Source organism: Thermobia domestica, chromosome 2 (assembly GCF_964235325.1).
Source record: "Thermobia domestica chromosome 2, izTheDome1.hap1.1, whole genome shotgun sequence".
Lineage (NCBI taxonomy): Eukaryota > Metazoa > Arthropoda > Insecta > Zygentoma > Lepismatidae > Thermobia > Thermobia domestica.
Window position 1 is genome coordinate 18,945,630 of NC_137455.1, and position 13,754 is coordinate 18,959,383.

At 37.9% G+C, this 13,754-nt stretch overlaps 1 protein-coding gene and 1 non-coding gene across 2 annotated transcripts in view; one reads left to right on the forward strand and one right to left on the reverse strand.

Annotated features, from left to right (window-relative positions):
* The window catches only part of LOC145679657 (protein EFR3 homolog B-like), a 92,309-nt gene extending 83,332 nt beyond the window's left edge, over positions 1 to 8,977 (forward strand). Inside the window, exon 16 of the mRNA XM_081750233.1 lies at positions 8,721 to 8,977. Coding sequence (XP_081606359.1) covers positions 8,721 to 8,825 — 105 coding nt within the window. The 3' untranslated portion in view covers positions 8,826 to 8,977. The remainder of the gene's footprint in view (positions 1 to 8,720) is intronic.
* On the reverse strand, positions 6,851 to 6,923 carry TRNAR-UCG (transfer RNA arginine (anticodon UCG)). The gene has a single exon. It is a non-coding gene; the product is annotated as a tRNA-Arg (tRNA).
* Positions 8,978 to 13,754: the final 4,777 nt, after the last annotated feature.

Consider the following 13,754-nt stretch of genomic DNA (forward strand, 5'->3'; position numbering starts at 1 on the left):
AGACTTAGTCTCTGGAAGGCAGTCTAGGTTTTATAAGAAGATTGCGAACTTGAATTTTTTCGTATCTGATGATAAAAAAAAAAAAAAAAAAAAAAATCCGTACGACCGTGACAGGACCCGAACCTGCAATCTTCGGGTCCGAAGTCCGACGCCTTATCCATTAGGCCACACAGTCTTGCTACGTTCCGTTGTGACAGAAACGTAAGCAGGGTTGTAGGGGCCTGAACCCCGAAATCAAGACTTTCTGCAAATTTAATCTAATTTTAGGGGTAATTTTACAAACTTTAATATCCCTTTCCGTACGGAAACTTTTTAACATCTTTATAAATCCCCACCAAACTTTAACCGCAAACAAAAGAAATACGCACTCTCGTATGGGATTACGCATCCGTACGACTCAAGTAACCCTCAAAATTGTAGCGAGCCTTCCCCGGCCGAAGAAATAAAATGCAACCCAATAATACATAATTATTAGTGATTGTAGGTGGTATCCGCACAACCCGCACAATCGCGCGGATACGCCGTGAAAGGGATATAATTTATCCTCATGTTGAATTTGGAGCCCTCAGAAACGCTCTGGAACTCCCGAAGTAAACTCCTGTGTACATCACTGGTCCATGATGCTCTCACAACATTTTTCTCCAGCATCAAAGAAGTTCATTTTCCGTCTGCATGCCTTTTTCACTGTCAAACCCTAAAATCCATACTTTACTAGTGGAAAATCCATAATCTTTAGTAGACAAATATTCGTTTTCAGGGTGATGTCTTGGTTTCTAATGACTTTGCTAAGATTTGTCATAACCTTCCTCCCAAGAAGTAAATGTCTTTGATTTCCTGACAAAAGTCTCTACTTACAGAGATTCTCGAACCCAGGGAGATAAAATTGATTACCATCAAGGGCGCCGATTTCTCTCCAAATTTGGGGGAGCCCATTCAGATGTAGACGACATATACTGTATATGAAGATTTTAAGACAAATTGCATTCAAATTATGCCAAATATTGTATATTCACAAATACAATGAGGGGGCCCACATGAACTTTGGGGGACCGAGGCCCCCTGCCCCCAGGATCGGCGCCCTTGACCACCATCTCAATTTTTATCCCTCTACTTGTCATGATCTTCTTCCCACTATTACACTAACACTATTCTTACTACTAAACAAACGTATACTGAACCAAACTAAATGAAAATAAATTATCAAAATTATATTTTTGGGTGGTTCCTCACTGACGTAAGAAGTGAGGATTGTTTTGTAAAAATCTTGATAAGTTATGTTCCAGTTCACCTGAATCAGCAGTATCGTAGCCAGAACTGAGTTCACGTGAGTTCACCTTGCATTCTTTAATTTAACGTTTCACGATTATGCCTTTTAGGCTAAGGAGACGGATGATTAAGGCAAGTGAATGATTGATGATGGAAGAATTGGTGGAATGAGAACGTGAGAGAAAACGGTAGTACACCGAGGAAACCCATGGACACAATGTTGTCCACCACAAACTTACTTAGGTGGGGATCGAACCAGGGACCCCGCGCAGGAGAGGTGAGCGCTCTACCGCTGAGTCGTCGTGCCCCCTCACCTTACATTCAATATGGTGGAAACTTTGAACATGTCTGTGATGTGTCTGACGGTGTCTCTTTGCACGTCGATGTCTGCCGCTTCGAATTTACTGTTCCTAAGCTTTCGACCCTCGCTAACTCTGCCAATATGTCGAGCTCCTCCGTGGCTAAGCGGTCAGCGTAAGCGCCTTTGGCGTAGAAGGCCCGGCTTCGATTCCCGGCGGGAGCTCATGTGGTTCGGATTCCACGTTAATCAGTAGGTCCACGTTTCATATAGCCTCGCTGCTGAAAAGGGACGATAAACTCAATCAACTCTGCCAATATGCTATATATTCTTTTTTTTTTTTTTTTTTTTTTTTTGCTTATCTCGGTTTCAGAAATCATCTCCCTATGTTACATTATTTAAGTTAGACCCTGTATATATATCAACAAAGGTCTGAAAGTTTCATGGGAACCTGAAGGAAGTTAGGGAAGGTGTCGAGCCCCGCTGGCAACATCCTAATTATACGAGCCTGAATCTTGAACACAAGTTTCGTTCATTATTACATGTTCTGGCATTCTGTTTCTATCATCTTAGTATACAGCTTTCCTCATACTAAACACTCACTTGATATGTGCCTTACTGATTGGTATAGCAAATACATTATTTTGAATAGATTTGGTGCATTTGCTTTCTCTAAGAGCGCACTCCATGATTTACAATTATTTTTTTATCCTTCCTGTCCAGTGTTCGTAGTTTTTATTAAGAAATTTTTTCGTCAACTGACTCAAAATTTTCCATTTTTTAAAAATGTAATTTTCCCTAGCTTGTTGGGTTTTCAATTCCTAAGGTTAATTTAGTTATATTAACGGAAGTGTCTACCTCATTTGTTTTATTTATTTGCTTTTACTTGTATTTTTTATTGTATCTTTAAGTTAAAAAGACAGACACGCAAAATCGATTGCTATTGTATAAGTTTATTTCGTAAAAAAAAAAAAAAAAAAAAAAAAAAAAAAAAAAAAAATTAAGCATTTACATTAACTAATCAGTCAGTGTAAAAATTTCCCCGGATTTTCATGTTTTACCGAAAAATTCCCGAATTCCCTGTTTGTTAAATTTACCTACGAAATTTCTCTAGATTAGGGAAATTTTCCTCAAACTAGGAATATTTCCTGTCAAGACTTGACATTACAGATTTCAAAACAGAAAAATAGTTTTATTTCTCTACCGTTGTCAAATCATTAAATATTGGAACCGCTCGATAATACAGATGCAATGTGGTTCGAATTCCACGTTAATCAGTAGGTCCACGTCTCACATAGCCTCGCTGCTGAAAAGGGACGTTAAACTCAAAATCAACTCAACTCAACTCAATACAGATGCAACAATGAAAATAAGGTAAAATTAGACTTTCGTTACAATAAAACCACAATCCTTATAAAACAGCAATTAAGGACAACATGCAATTAACGAGGCAAGAATTTTTAAAAAAATCGAGTCTAGTTAAAATATCAATTCCCGTCCCATTTTCGAGACGAGACGTTAAATTTCTTGAGTCTCTTGCAACATTAGTTCACCCAGTCTTAGCAGTGTTCCTAGTTTGAGGGAAATATCCCAACCTAGGGAAATTTTGTAGGTAAATTTAGCAAAAGTGGGGAAAAGGAATTTTTTCATGAAACGTGAAAATCTAGGGAAATCCTCGCGCACACTGATTGGCCAATATAAATGTTTAAGTTTTTGTCTCTTCTACACAAATAAACCAATAAAATAACAATAGTGTGTATGTATATGTTCATAGTAGCCAGGGCCGTGCCGTGGAAAATCAGCGCCCGGGGCGAGAGTATACGACGGCGTCCCCATACATATATTCCAAGCAATTTTTCCTATCTTTTTTCCTTTTTTCTCCCGAACTTTTCGTCCCCCTTACTTCGGCGCCAGGGGTCGTCGCCCCACTAGCTCCCCCCCAGGGCACGGCCCTGAAGTAGCATAATTTGCCCTTTGGTTAGGTAAATTTCTGTGTATTTATTCTGTAAAATAGAAAGAGCTCCTTCATTGCTAAGAGGTTAGCGTACGTGCCTTTGACGCAGAAGACCCCAGGGTTCGATTCCCGGAACTGTGGTTCGGATTCCGCGTTAATCAATAGGTTCACATTTCATATAGTCTCGCTGCTGAAAGGGACGTTAAAATAAACTCAATTTTCTGTAAAAAGAAGTGAAGGAAAAGTAAAAAAAAAAAAGTTACTTTTCTGGCTTACTAAATAACATTTCATTACTCTTTCTCAAATCAACAGCGGACATCGGAAAAATATTATATAAGTACTTGGTCATCTTTTTAATTTCGTTACAATTTGCATGTAAAAATGAAATGAAATCTTTGAGTGTAACGTCTCACGCCTATGCCTAAGGGAAATGATGATTAAAGCAAGTGCATGATGATGGAAGAATTGGTGGAATGAAAGAGTGGGAGGAAACGGGAGTACTCTCGAGAAAACTCAGGGAGTACGAGGTTGTTCACCACAATCTCACTTAGCCGAGGATCGAACTAAGGACCCCAAGCACCAGAGGTAAGCTCTCTACTACTGAGCCACCGTGCCCTCCCCCCCTACAATTTGTATGGAATTATTATTGTTGAAACATTATTATCTTTGATATTTTTGGACTCTTGTGCTTGGTACTTCCTTTAATCTTATCACATAACTCCTGTCATAGGAATTTGGACACTCAACAAACTAGGGAAATTTGATAAGAAAAGGGAAATTTTGTTCAGTCGGGGGATTTTTTTAAAGAAAACCTATGAACACTGAGTCTTAGTTCTCAGCCACTGTTTTACTGTTTTATGTTTCATAGAATAAAAATTATAAATCGATAAAGTTATTGTGTGAACATAATGAAGAGTATTTATCAACGTTTAAAGATGTGCAGGTCATTTCACAATATACTCCAATAATAATCATGGTTTAAATGTTGTTATATCACACCTTTCGTTGACCTCTGTTAGCGTGGATGGGTTATGATTACTTGTAGATGAAATTAAGAAATAAACCAGAGTACAAATTAATGAAATGACGAGATGAGCTAGCACAAGCTTTCCGAGAATCGGTACGAGACGAGACCAGAAAACCTGATATATATAAAATTAGTTGTAGGTATTTTAATATGTAAGCCTTAGATTTAGTTCTTTGGACCGTAGACCCGTAGAACCAGGGGGCGGATCCAGGGGAAGGGGGCGATCGGGGCGATCGCCCCCCCCAGAAGAGGAAACTTTCTTATTTTATATATATATAAATAAAACCCATCCCAAAGTTTGGAACCCTTTAAAGTAGCCGTATGACAACGCACCGCCCCCCCCAGAAGTCGGTCCTAGATCCGCCCCTGCGTAGAACTTAATACGAACCCTGGCTGATGAGGGCACTCGGTCGAAAAGAGTCAAAGCCTCTTTGGGTCAGCCATCCTGAGTGACATTTATCCTGGCTTTTCTTCATTCGTACCAGGCAAATGCCGGAATGATACCTAAAGGTCCCTACCGCTTCCTTCCTTCCGATTCCTTTCTCCTTTCCCACTTCCCCGGTTAGTGTGCTCGCCGGGCGCGCACCCAGAAATTCTTGTTGGGAGGGGTCCAAGAAAATGGCATTTCTATAAGATAAAACCTATGACGGGGGGTATCCAGATCCCAGATTGATACGTATACCATGAGTTTAATACTGTGTAAAGTTTCAAAAATATATTAATAATAGCTTAAATTATTTTTTTTCATAAAAAACTGGAGGCCCGGCCCCAGGCTAGATCCACCATTGGTACTGGCACAAATCCCGGGTGATGAAGGGGACATGTCTCCTCCAATCTTGGAACTGGGGGACTGTCCCCACTAATAATCCAATTTGAAATGTTTGTTTTGGGGAGAAATGTGATAATTTGAGACCAAAAAAGAAAATGAGATGAAATTGATGCCCCCCCCCAAAAAAAATAAGCCTCAAATCTGCCCGACTTCCAATGTTGAAGACACCTCTGCTCCCCTGATCATCCACAGCATTGTTTTTCAACTTGAACATCGCTTTAAAAAAAAATATTGGAACGGTCTTACCCGTCCTCCCCAATGTTGAAGACAGATTTGCACCGCTGACCATTGGTACAAGCATTGAGGAGGGACACCAATACTACAACCCACTACGTCTATGTAGTATTGAACAGGTATTATTCTGCAGCCCGAAAGGACAATAAGTACTTTCACCTATATTTTCATGGGGAAAATGATGGAACTGGATTGTTTTTATAAGAGAAAGAGTACAGATGAAGTGCAAGATCAAATTTTGATGCTACCTCAATCATTTCTCTGTTAAACAAGTAACGTTTTATTGAGAAAGTGTACAAATGTATGTTGAATTAGGAAGTTTTTTTTTTGGGGGGGGGGTCCGGACCCAGTGGACCCTCACCGTGGGTGCTCCCGCGGTGGTCACTTAGGGAGTAATCCGTTACACGTGACAAGCTATTTCCTAACAAACCAATGCACTCGGGTGCTGCCCAGTAATCTGGCAGCTCTAAGTCGATAACGGATAATCGGCGTCCTACTATACGTTAATTAATATTGTAATAAACAAAAAGGGTGGGAAAATGTTCTTATCTTTACCCTTAAAGTTTGTAATAACTAGGGATTTACTATCCTGTGCAGAATGTTTCCATGCCTATCACCTACATTATTTGTTTGATCTTTTATGATTCTTTGATTTAAACATACATTGTCTTGTAGTCAAGTAAGTTGACACACACAGAGAAAACTGAGCTGTTCACAGGGTCCCGGGTTGAATTTCCAGTGGATAAATGTTGAAACATTACTGTGGTTGTGTATTGTGGTATTACTGTTACCTTCCAGTGGCGTATTTAGGGGGGTGGCTTCCGGGCTTAAGCCCCCCCCGAAATTTTACTTACTATAGTAAAATATATGGAATATCTTGCAAAATTTTCACATTTTCAGGCAAAGCCCCCCCCCCGAAAGTTAGCAAAGCCCTCCCCGAAACAAAATCGTAAATACGCCACTGTTACCTTCAATTGTATTATACGCCTTATATAGCCTTACAGGCCCATAGCCCGCCCAAAAATGTAGGTGGGCAATAAAATTTGGGAGAGCCGATCCAACCATATTATAGTTAATTTGCAAGCATACCGTGAAAATTTTAGAGGAGCAGTAAAATTTCAGGGGGGGATGTGGATACGGGACTGTAGCCTCGGTGCATTTCGCATATGATTCAAAATTTATAATAAGGTTGAAAAGTTATATTTTCACATCTTTGAAATTTGATATCAAAAAAATTCCATGCGACCGTGACAGGACTCGAACCTGCAATCTTCGGATCCGAAGTCCGACGCCTTATCCATTAGGCCACACGGTCTTGTTGGAAACAGTTGTCAGAATCAATATCCACAGGACCGTCCGTAAGGAATACACAAAGCGCCGCCGCAGTAGTTAATTGATCAAGTTTCGTATGGTTTAGTTTAATGTTTATTCTCTTTTAGAAGGAGACTACACTTGTATTATAATCCATTTTTTAAAATAAGGTATTTCAAATTTTAAGTAATAACGGGTGACCGTAAATTGCTTATACAAAATTACTATCTCTTTTCCTTTTTTCTTTTCTTTTCTTTTTTTTTTTCGTGATAAATCTCAGCAAGAATACACGAACAAGCCGTGTTGTCTGGTAGTGAGCATGCGCGAGTTTAGTTTCGATTAATATCGCTAGGTTGCACCAGCATCGTACAATACAGGAAAAACAAAGTTTGAGCGAGGTTGTCCGCTAATATACCTACACACAAATAAAACAAACATGAAATGTTTCAATGCAGCGTGTTAATTGTCACTGAAACAGAAAGTGATATGTATTCAATTCTAGAGCAGCCGTCAAGTAAAAGAAGTCTAAAAAACATTAGAAGATAATTAGTGAAAAGAAGAAAGAATCGGATTTTTAAAAAGTATATATGGTTGTGCTCTTTCATAAAGAACTTAAGTCCGTTACTAAACTCTATTATTATTTTATGCAATTTTTGCATAATATGAGCAAGTAGGGGCAAGCTCAATATGTTTTCTGTAAATTGTGCCATCATGAACATGGAAGGGAACTTTTTGATACTTCTGCGGGGAGGCTCATGCATTCTTAGTTATGCTACTTCATAAACACTAAACGCTAATTTCATCAACGATTATTCGTTTACTCAGGGGCGTAAATAAGGGCCTCGCGGACCCCGCAATGCGGGGGCCCCAAGCCATCACAGGGCTCCCAAATCGTGACGTAGGACGTAGAGAAGGGGCCCCATCCACGTTGTCTGCGGGGTGGCCCCAAGCCCTTAGTTACGCCACTGCGTTTATAATCGTTAGCTACTATTTAACGCATCGTTAATACAGCTAATCGTTTCACACATCTCTGATATCACATATTTATCTCAACAAGTGTTTCAAATATTACATTGTTTTAAGTTAATCAATCGTTGATCATGTACAGGGTGTTTCAAAAAATACCGACAACGTTAGATGGGTGATACCTGACACAAAGATAAGACAAAAACTACAGACTATCCTGGGTGCATAAATGCTTCCTTTCCGAGTTATAGGTTGCCGAAAACATGGAAAAATAAACTTTAAAGGTCCATAGCTACAAAACTATGTGATCTATCGTAGTCGGGTCAAGACTTCACTTAGGAACTAATATGTGCCCTATCCAAATACCCATGTTTCAGAATCCTGCGGTACTTCCACAATAATTTTTATAGATGTAATTGGAGAGTACTTCAAATTACATACCCGTTGCCAAACTCCCTGTGGAAAAAATACTTTGTGACTACCTTAGGATTCTGAAACATGCATTTTTTTGGATAGGGCATATATTAGTTTCTAAGTGAAGTCTTGACCCGACTACGGTAAGTCCCATTGTTCAGGAGCTATGGACCTTTAAAGTTCATTTTTTCATGTATTCGGCAGCCTATAATTCCGAAAGGAAGCATTTGTGCACTCAGGTTGGTATATACTTTTTGTCCTATCTTGGTGTCAGGAATCACCTCCCAAACGTCGTCGGTGTTGTTTTGAAACATCCTGTATAACGGATGTGCTAAAACTAGAGTGGTGAATATTAAAAAAAAAAAAAAAAAAAAAAAAAGCCTAACAAAACTTAATTTCTAATTCTTGTCTTCTTCGTCAGGAACCGATGTATTCTCTCAATTATCTTGAAGATGACGATGAAACTGACGATCGTAATGATGAAAGTGGGATCGTGAATGTCGGAAAATCTATTCCACAACTCTAAAAAATATATCACGATAATGAAATAACAATAAATTACATTTTGAAGATGTTAATGTTATATTAAGATTTTTACTCTATTCCTATAAACTCTATTTTCCATTTTTGTTGTATTGTTATTGTTAATCTATTCCTACCAGTTCTATTTTTCATTTTTGTTTTATATTTCCTGCTTTTTTTAAAAAAAAAACTCTTAATGTAAATTAGTAAATGTATTTTTAAAATGCTGGGTGTTGCTTATTTGAAAAAAAAATAAAATAAAATAAGAACAAGAATTTTAGGAAAACTAAAAATGGATTAAAGGATTGAGATCTTAGCCAATAATTAGTTTTTAGATCAGTTGCTACAACATTTTTGAACGGTCCCTAAATCGAGTTTTCGTATTTTCTACCGAATAAGTACATTATACTGAGTTAACTGATAGTTTGGGTTTGGCTACACTGTATGTACCTATGTAGTTCTCCAGATATAAGGCCTACAACATTTTTTTTTTTAAATATATTGGATCTTTTGGGCGAATTGGATCACAGTCCACAAAATTTTTGAACGGCCCCTAATTCGAGTTTTCGTATTTTCTACGGAATAAGTGTACAGGCTTAAACTAGCGTGAGCCTCAATAAAATTTGTGAGCTCGCGTCTCATTAAAGCGCAATGAACCCTATTTGCAAAATGACTATCATGATACTTATTTTACAGTTTTCTACTTCAGTCTACCTGGCAGATAGAAATTTCTATTCTAACAATTATATGACATGAAATCCTTAAGGAATCTAAAATAAACTTGAACTGACCTGACAAGGTCATTTGAGTGCAATTCCCTTGGATTTGAGAGCAAAACAACCAATGAAAATGCAAGAGGTTTGGGGGGATGCTTTTTCGTATCTTTTGAAACTCATTAGTGTTCAGTGAGTGATGAACAAAGAGGTTAATTTTAGGAGGGGAAATATAAACAACAATATAAACATCTGCCCACAAGAAAACGGCAAGAAGAAAAACATCCTATCAAAACACTTCTCGGGAGAACGCATTTTCTCAAGTTGACTGTTTAATTTTCTTTGTTGACGTGAACTCTCCACACTCGTTAGAGACAAGATACAGTCTTTTATAAGGAAATGACGTATTGAGGCCATCTATTCAGATACTAAACGTTATTGACAGGGTTCTGAAAGCAATGAACAGACTTTTTTCTTTTCTTTTTTTTTTCTTTTTTTCTTTTTTTTAATAACATCAATTTGACGACAACTTTCGTTTTACACTTGAGAACAGCTAGTGTGGCCGTTGTTACTACACAATTATCCAAGTGGCATTAAAAAAAAAAAAAAAAAAAAAAAAAAACTTGTTAGTTATCCAATTGTATAGTATCTGTAACGTCCGAAAAATCCATTAATTTCTTGTATTCAACAAATTTAAAAAGTTCGTTACTGAATTCTCTCTCTCTCTCTCCCTCTCTCTCTCTGTGTGTGTGTGTGTGTGTTTGTGTGATTTGGGAATTTTTCCATTTTGAGCATGTCTTCGTAAAACAACATATCATAGAACGTTCTCCGGATTCCGGCTTTTTGGGCTATTTTTTAGACTTTCAGTCAAGCAGCTACTGCATCGTCACTATTTATCCTAGGATCATGGTTCATACCTCATTCTCTTCAGAATAGAGCTGGCTCTCAAATGGTACAACTTGCATGCTCATACCATATACCAGAAGCGGGGAAAATGATGTCAAAGGGAAAATTTCGGAGGAAAATTTTTTTTCTCACACTTTGACCCCCCTGGACCCCTCCTGTGTGAACGTAGCCATCTTAAAAAAATCTGACAAATAGTACTTGGTATACTGAATGTGTATGCCAAATTTCAAGTTTCTATCTTGAATACAAAGGGCGGGAGAAATTTTATCAGGAATTCCCACCATGCCCCAAATTACCACAAAACACTATGACCTCAGGGAAAAAAATTCCTGAGACATCCCTAATTACCCTAGGGTCATGTGTCGCCCATATTCTCTTCTGAATAGGACTGCCTTTCAGGCGGTACCATTCACATGTCTCCATCATGTATCTAAGGCGGGAAATTCCCGATAAAAAGGATTTTTGGGTCTAAATTTCTCATTTTTCAACTTTTAGCCCCCCTGGACCCCCTGTTTTAACGCAGAAATCTGAAAAAATCTGTTAAATACTACTCGGTGGACTGAATGTTTGTGCACAATTTCAATCTTCTAGGTGCAAAAGTAAGCCCGCCAAAAAATTCAGATTTTGCCCCTTATTACCCTATACAGAAGTATATTGAGAAAAAAATTTACTGAGACGTCCCTAATCACCCTAGAATAATACTTCTACCGTCGTTCTCTTCAGAATAGAACTGCCTTTCAGACGGTATGACTCACGTGTCTCCATCATGTATGTGAGGCGGGAAAATCGTGAAACACGGGATTTTTCGTCTAAAAATCCCTTTTTTCAACTTTTTCCCCCTCTGGACCCCTCCTGTTTTAATGCAGAGATCTGAAAAAAATTTGGTAAATACTACTAGGCGAGCTGAATATTTGTTCGTAATTTCAATGTTCTAGTTTCAAAAGTAAACCCGCCAAAAAAAATATACCGACCATGTCCCATTTTTCCCTATATAGAAGTATATTTTTTAAAAATTCCCTGCGACGTCCGTAATTACCCTAGGATAATGATTCGACCGTCATTCTCCTCAGAATGAAACTGCCTTTTAGACGATATGACTCACATGTCCCCATCATGTATGTGAGGCGGGAAAATCCTGAAAAACGGGATTTTGGTAGTAAAAATATCCCTTATTTCAACCCTTTGCCCCTCTGGTCCCCCCCCCCTGTTTCAATTCACAAATCTGAACAAAAAATCTGGTAAATACTACTTGGTGGACTGAACGTTTGTGCAAAATTTCAATCTTCTACGTGCAAAAATAAGCCCGCCAAAAAATATTGAACATAGGCTTAGTAAATGAGAAAATAAATTTTTGACTTACGACGTCATCACCTCCTATGTCTGGACGCAGGACGGTCTGAAACCATACGTAATGTCTTCTACAATGTCTCTGGACTTGAAAAACAAAAAACCCGGACGAAAAAGCTCAAATAGAAGAGAAATAACGTAATGTACCATGAAAAACGCGTATGGTACAAAATGTACCATAGGATCCCCAATTGAAAAAATTTAGTACTGAAAGAAATTATAAATGGATACACAAGAATTGTTACAAGAATTCTTACTACAAGAATTACATTGTATATTACAAGAATTGTTTAATGAGTATAATAATAAAGTACATAAAGCAATTAATGTAAAGCCTGTAGAAGTTAATAAGAAAAATTCATTCTTTTTAAGTTTGCTCTGGCTATGCTTTAAGAGCATCCTCAATTGGTTTTCTTTTGGATATTAAATAGGCTCGTTAGATCTATTCATACAAAACCCTGACTCTTACCTTATCGTCTTTGGTCCCACCAGTGGCGTATTTGGGGGGGGGGCTTCCGGGCTTAATCCCACCGAAATCTTACTTACTATAGTAAAGTATATGAAATATCTTGCAAAATTTTCACATTTTCAGGCAAAGCCCTTCCCCCCCGAAAGTTAGTAAAGCCCTCCTCGAAACAAAATCGTAAATACACCACTGGATCCCACACAGAGACACACACGAACTAGTAATTGAAAAAAAAATCATCTTTCATTGATTTTTAAAGAAAATCCTTTTTAAAATTGCTTTGCAAAAAATTATACAGTACTAGGTTGGGGTATAAGTAGCGGACTGGGCGACTTTCTAAGCGTCCTCGCTACCAAATTTTCAAATTGGCCTACGCGCTACTTTTTGGGCCACTTTTAATTATTTGCAACCTATAACTCTTAAGAATTCACTACTTTCTTATTTTTCATATGTGAAATCACAAATTATTAGTTTTATATAATAATTATTGAGTTGTTAAATATTTTATTCACAATTATCAATGAAGAATAGTTTTTTTTTTTCTAAAACTAATATGTTCGATACTACATTGCAATTGATACTACTTGTCCCTTGTGACAGTTCGCTGCGCGCCAATATTGCCAGATCTACTGATTTTGCAGGAGATCTCCTGCTTTTTCTACGTTCTACTGATCTACTGCGAAAGTAAACGAAAAGTGAACAATCTCCTGTTTTTTCGTTACTTCGAGAAGTTGAAGATTATTAATAGTGAATTTTCAATGTTTCCTCACACAAAAAGATGAAATTTCTCTGTTAAAATACACAAAGCTCTGTAGAGCATATAGTTATAGAGCTTTACTGTATATAATATGAATCCAAAGAATACAACTGTACGTCATTCTCTATATGCATTATGGTTAGCGTTTTTATGACTTTCTGTAAGGTTTACAAGTAAGTGTTGTTTAAATTGGGACTTGGGTTGGAAGAGTGGCTTAGATCATTTCTCCGCGATCGTCAGCAAGAAATCGTCTTACGCCACGATCACGTGTGACTGTACCATATAGCTACGTTATCGCTACGTGCATGAAAAGACATTTTCCCACTCCATTTTGCTCTTTCACTACGTTTTACTTCACACACACGTGTGTAGCAAATAATATTAATATAAATCAGGACTTTCCCTTTTATTTGTTCAACGTAGTTTATCGGAAATGAATTCTGGATTGCTTGTTTTGACTACTGCCCCCTTAATAATGGCAAATTTTATTGCCCCCCTTGATTTACATTCAAACGCCACCACTGTATGTGTCTACTGCTTGCTCCTGTTTTTTATCTTCGAATCTCCTGCTTTTCCAGCTGATTGATCTGGCAACACTGCTGCGCGCACGTGGTGCTCAATGCTGCGTTGCCAGCTTTGGCGTCGAATATTGAAACTACACGAGTAAAACAAGTGACTTGTTTCTTGTTCCATATTAACATTTACTAAATGTAGAATGCTAAATGACAGAAAAATGAACTAAAA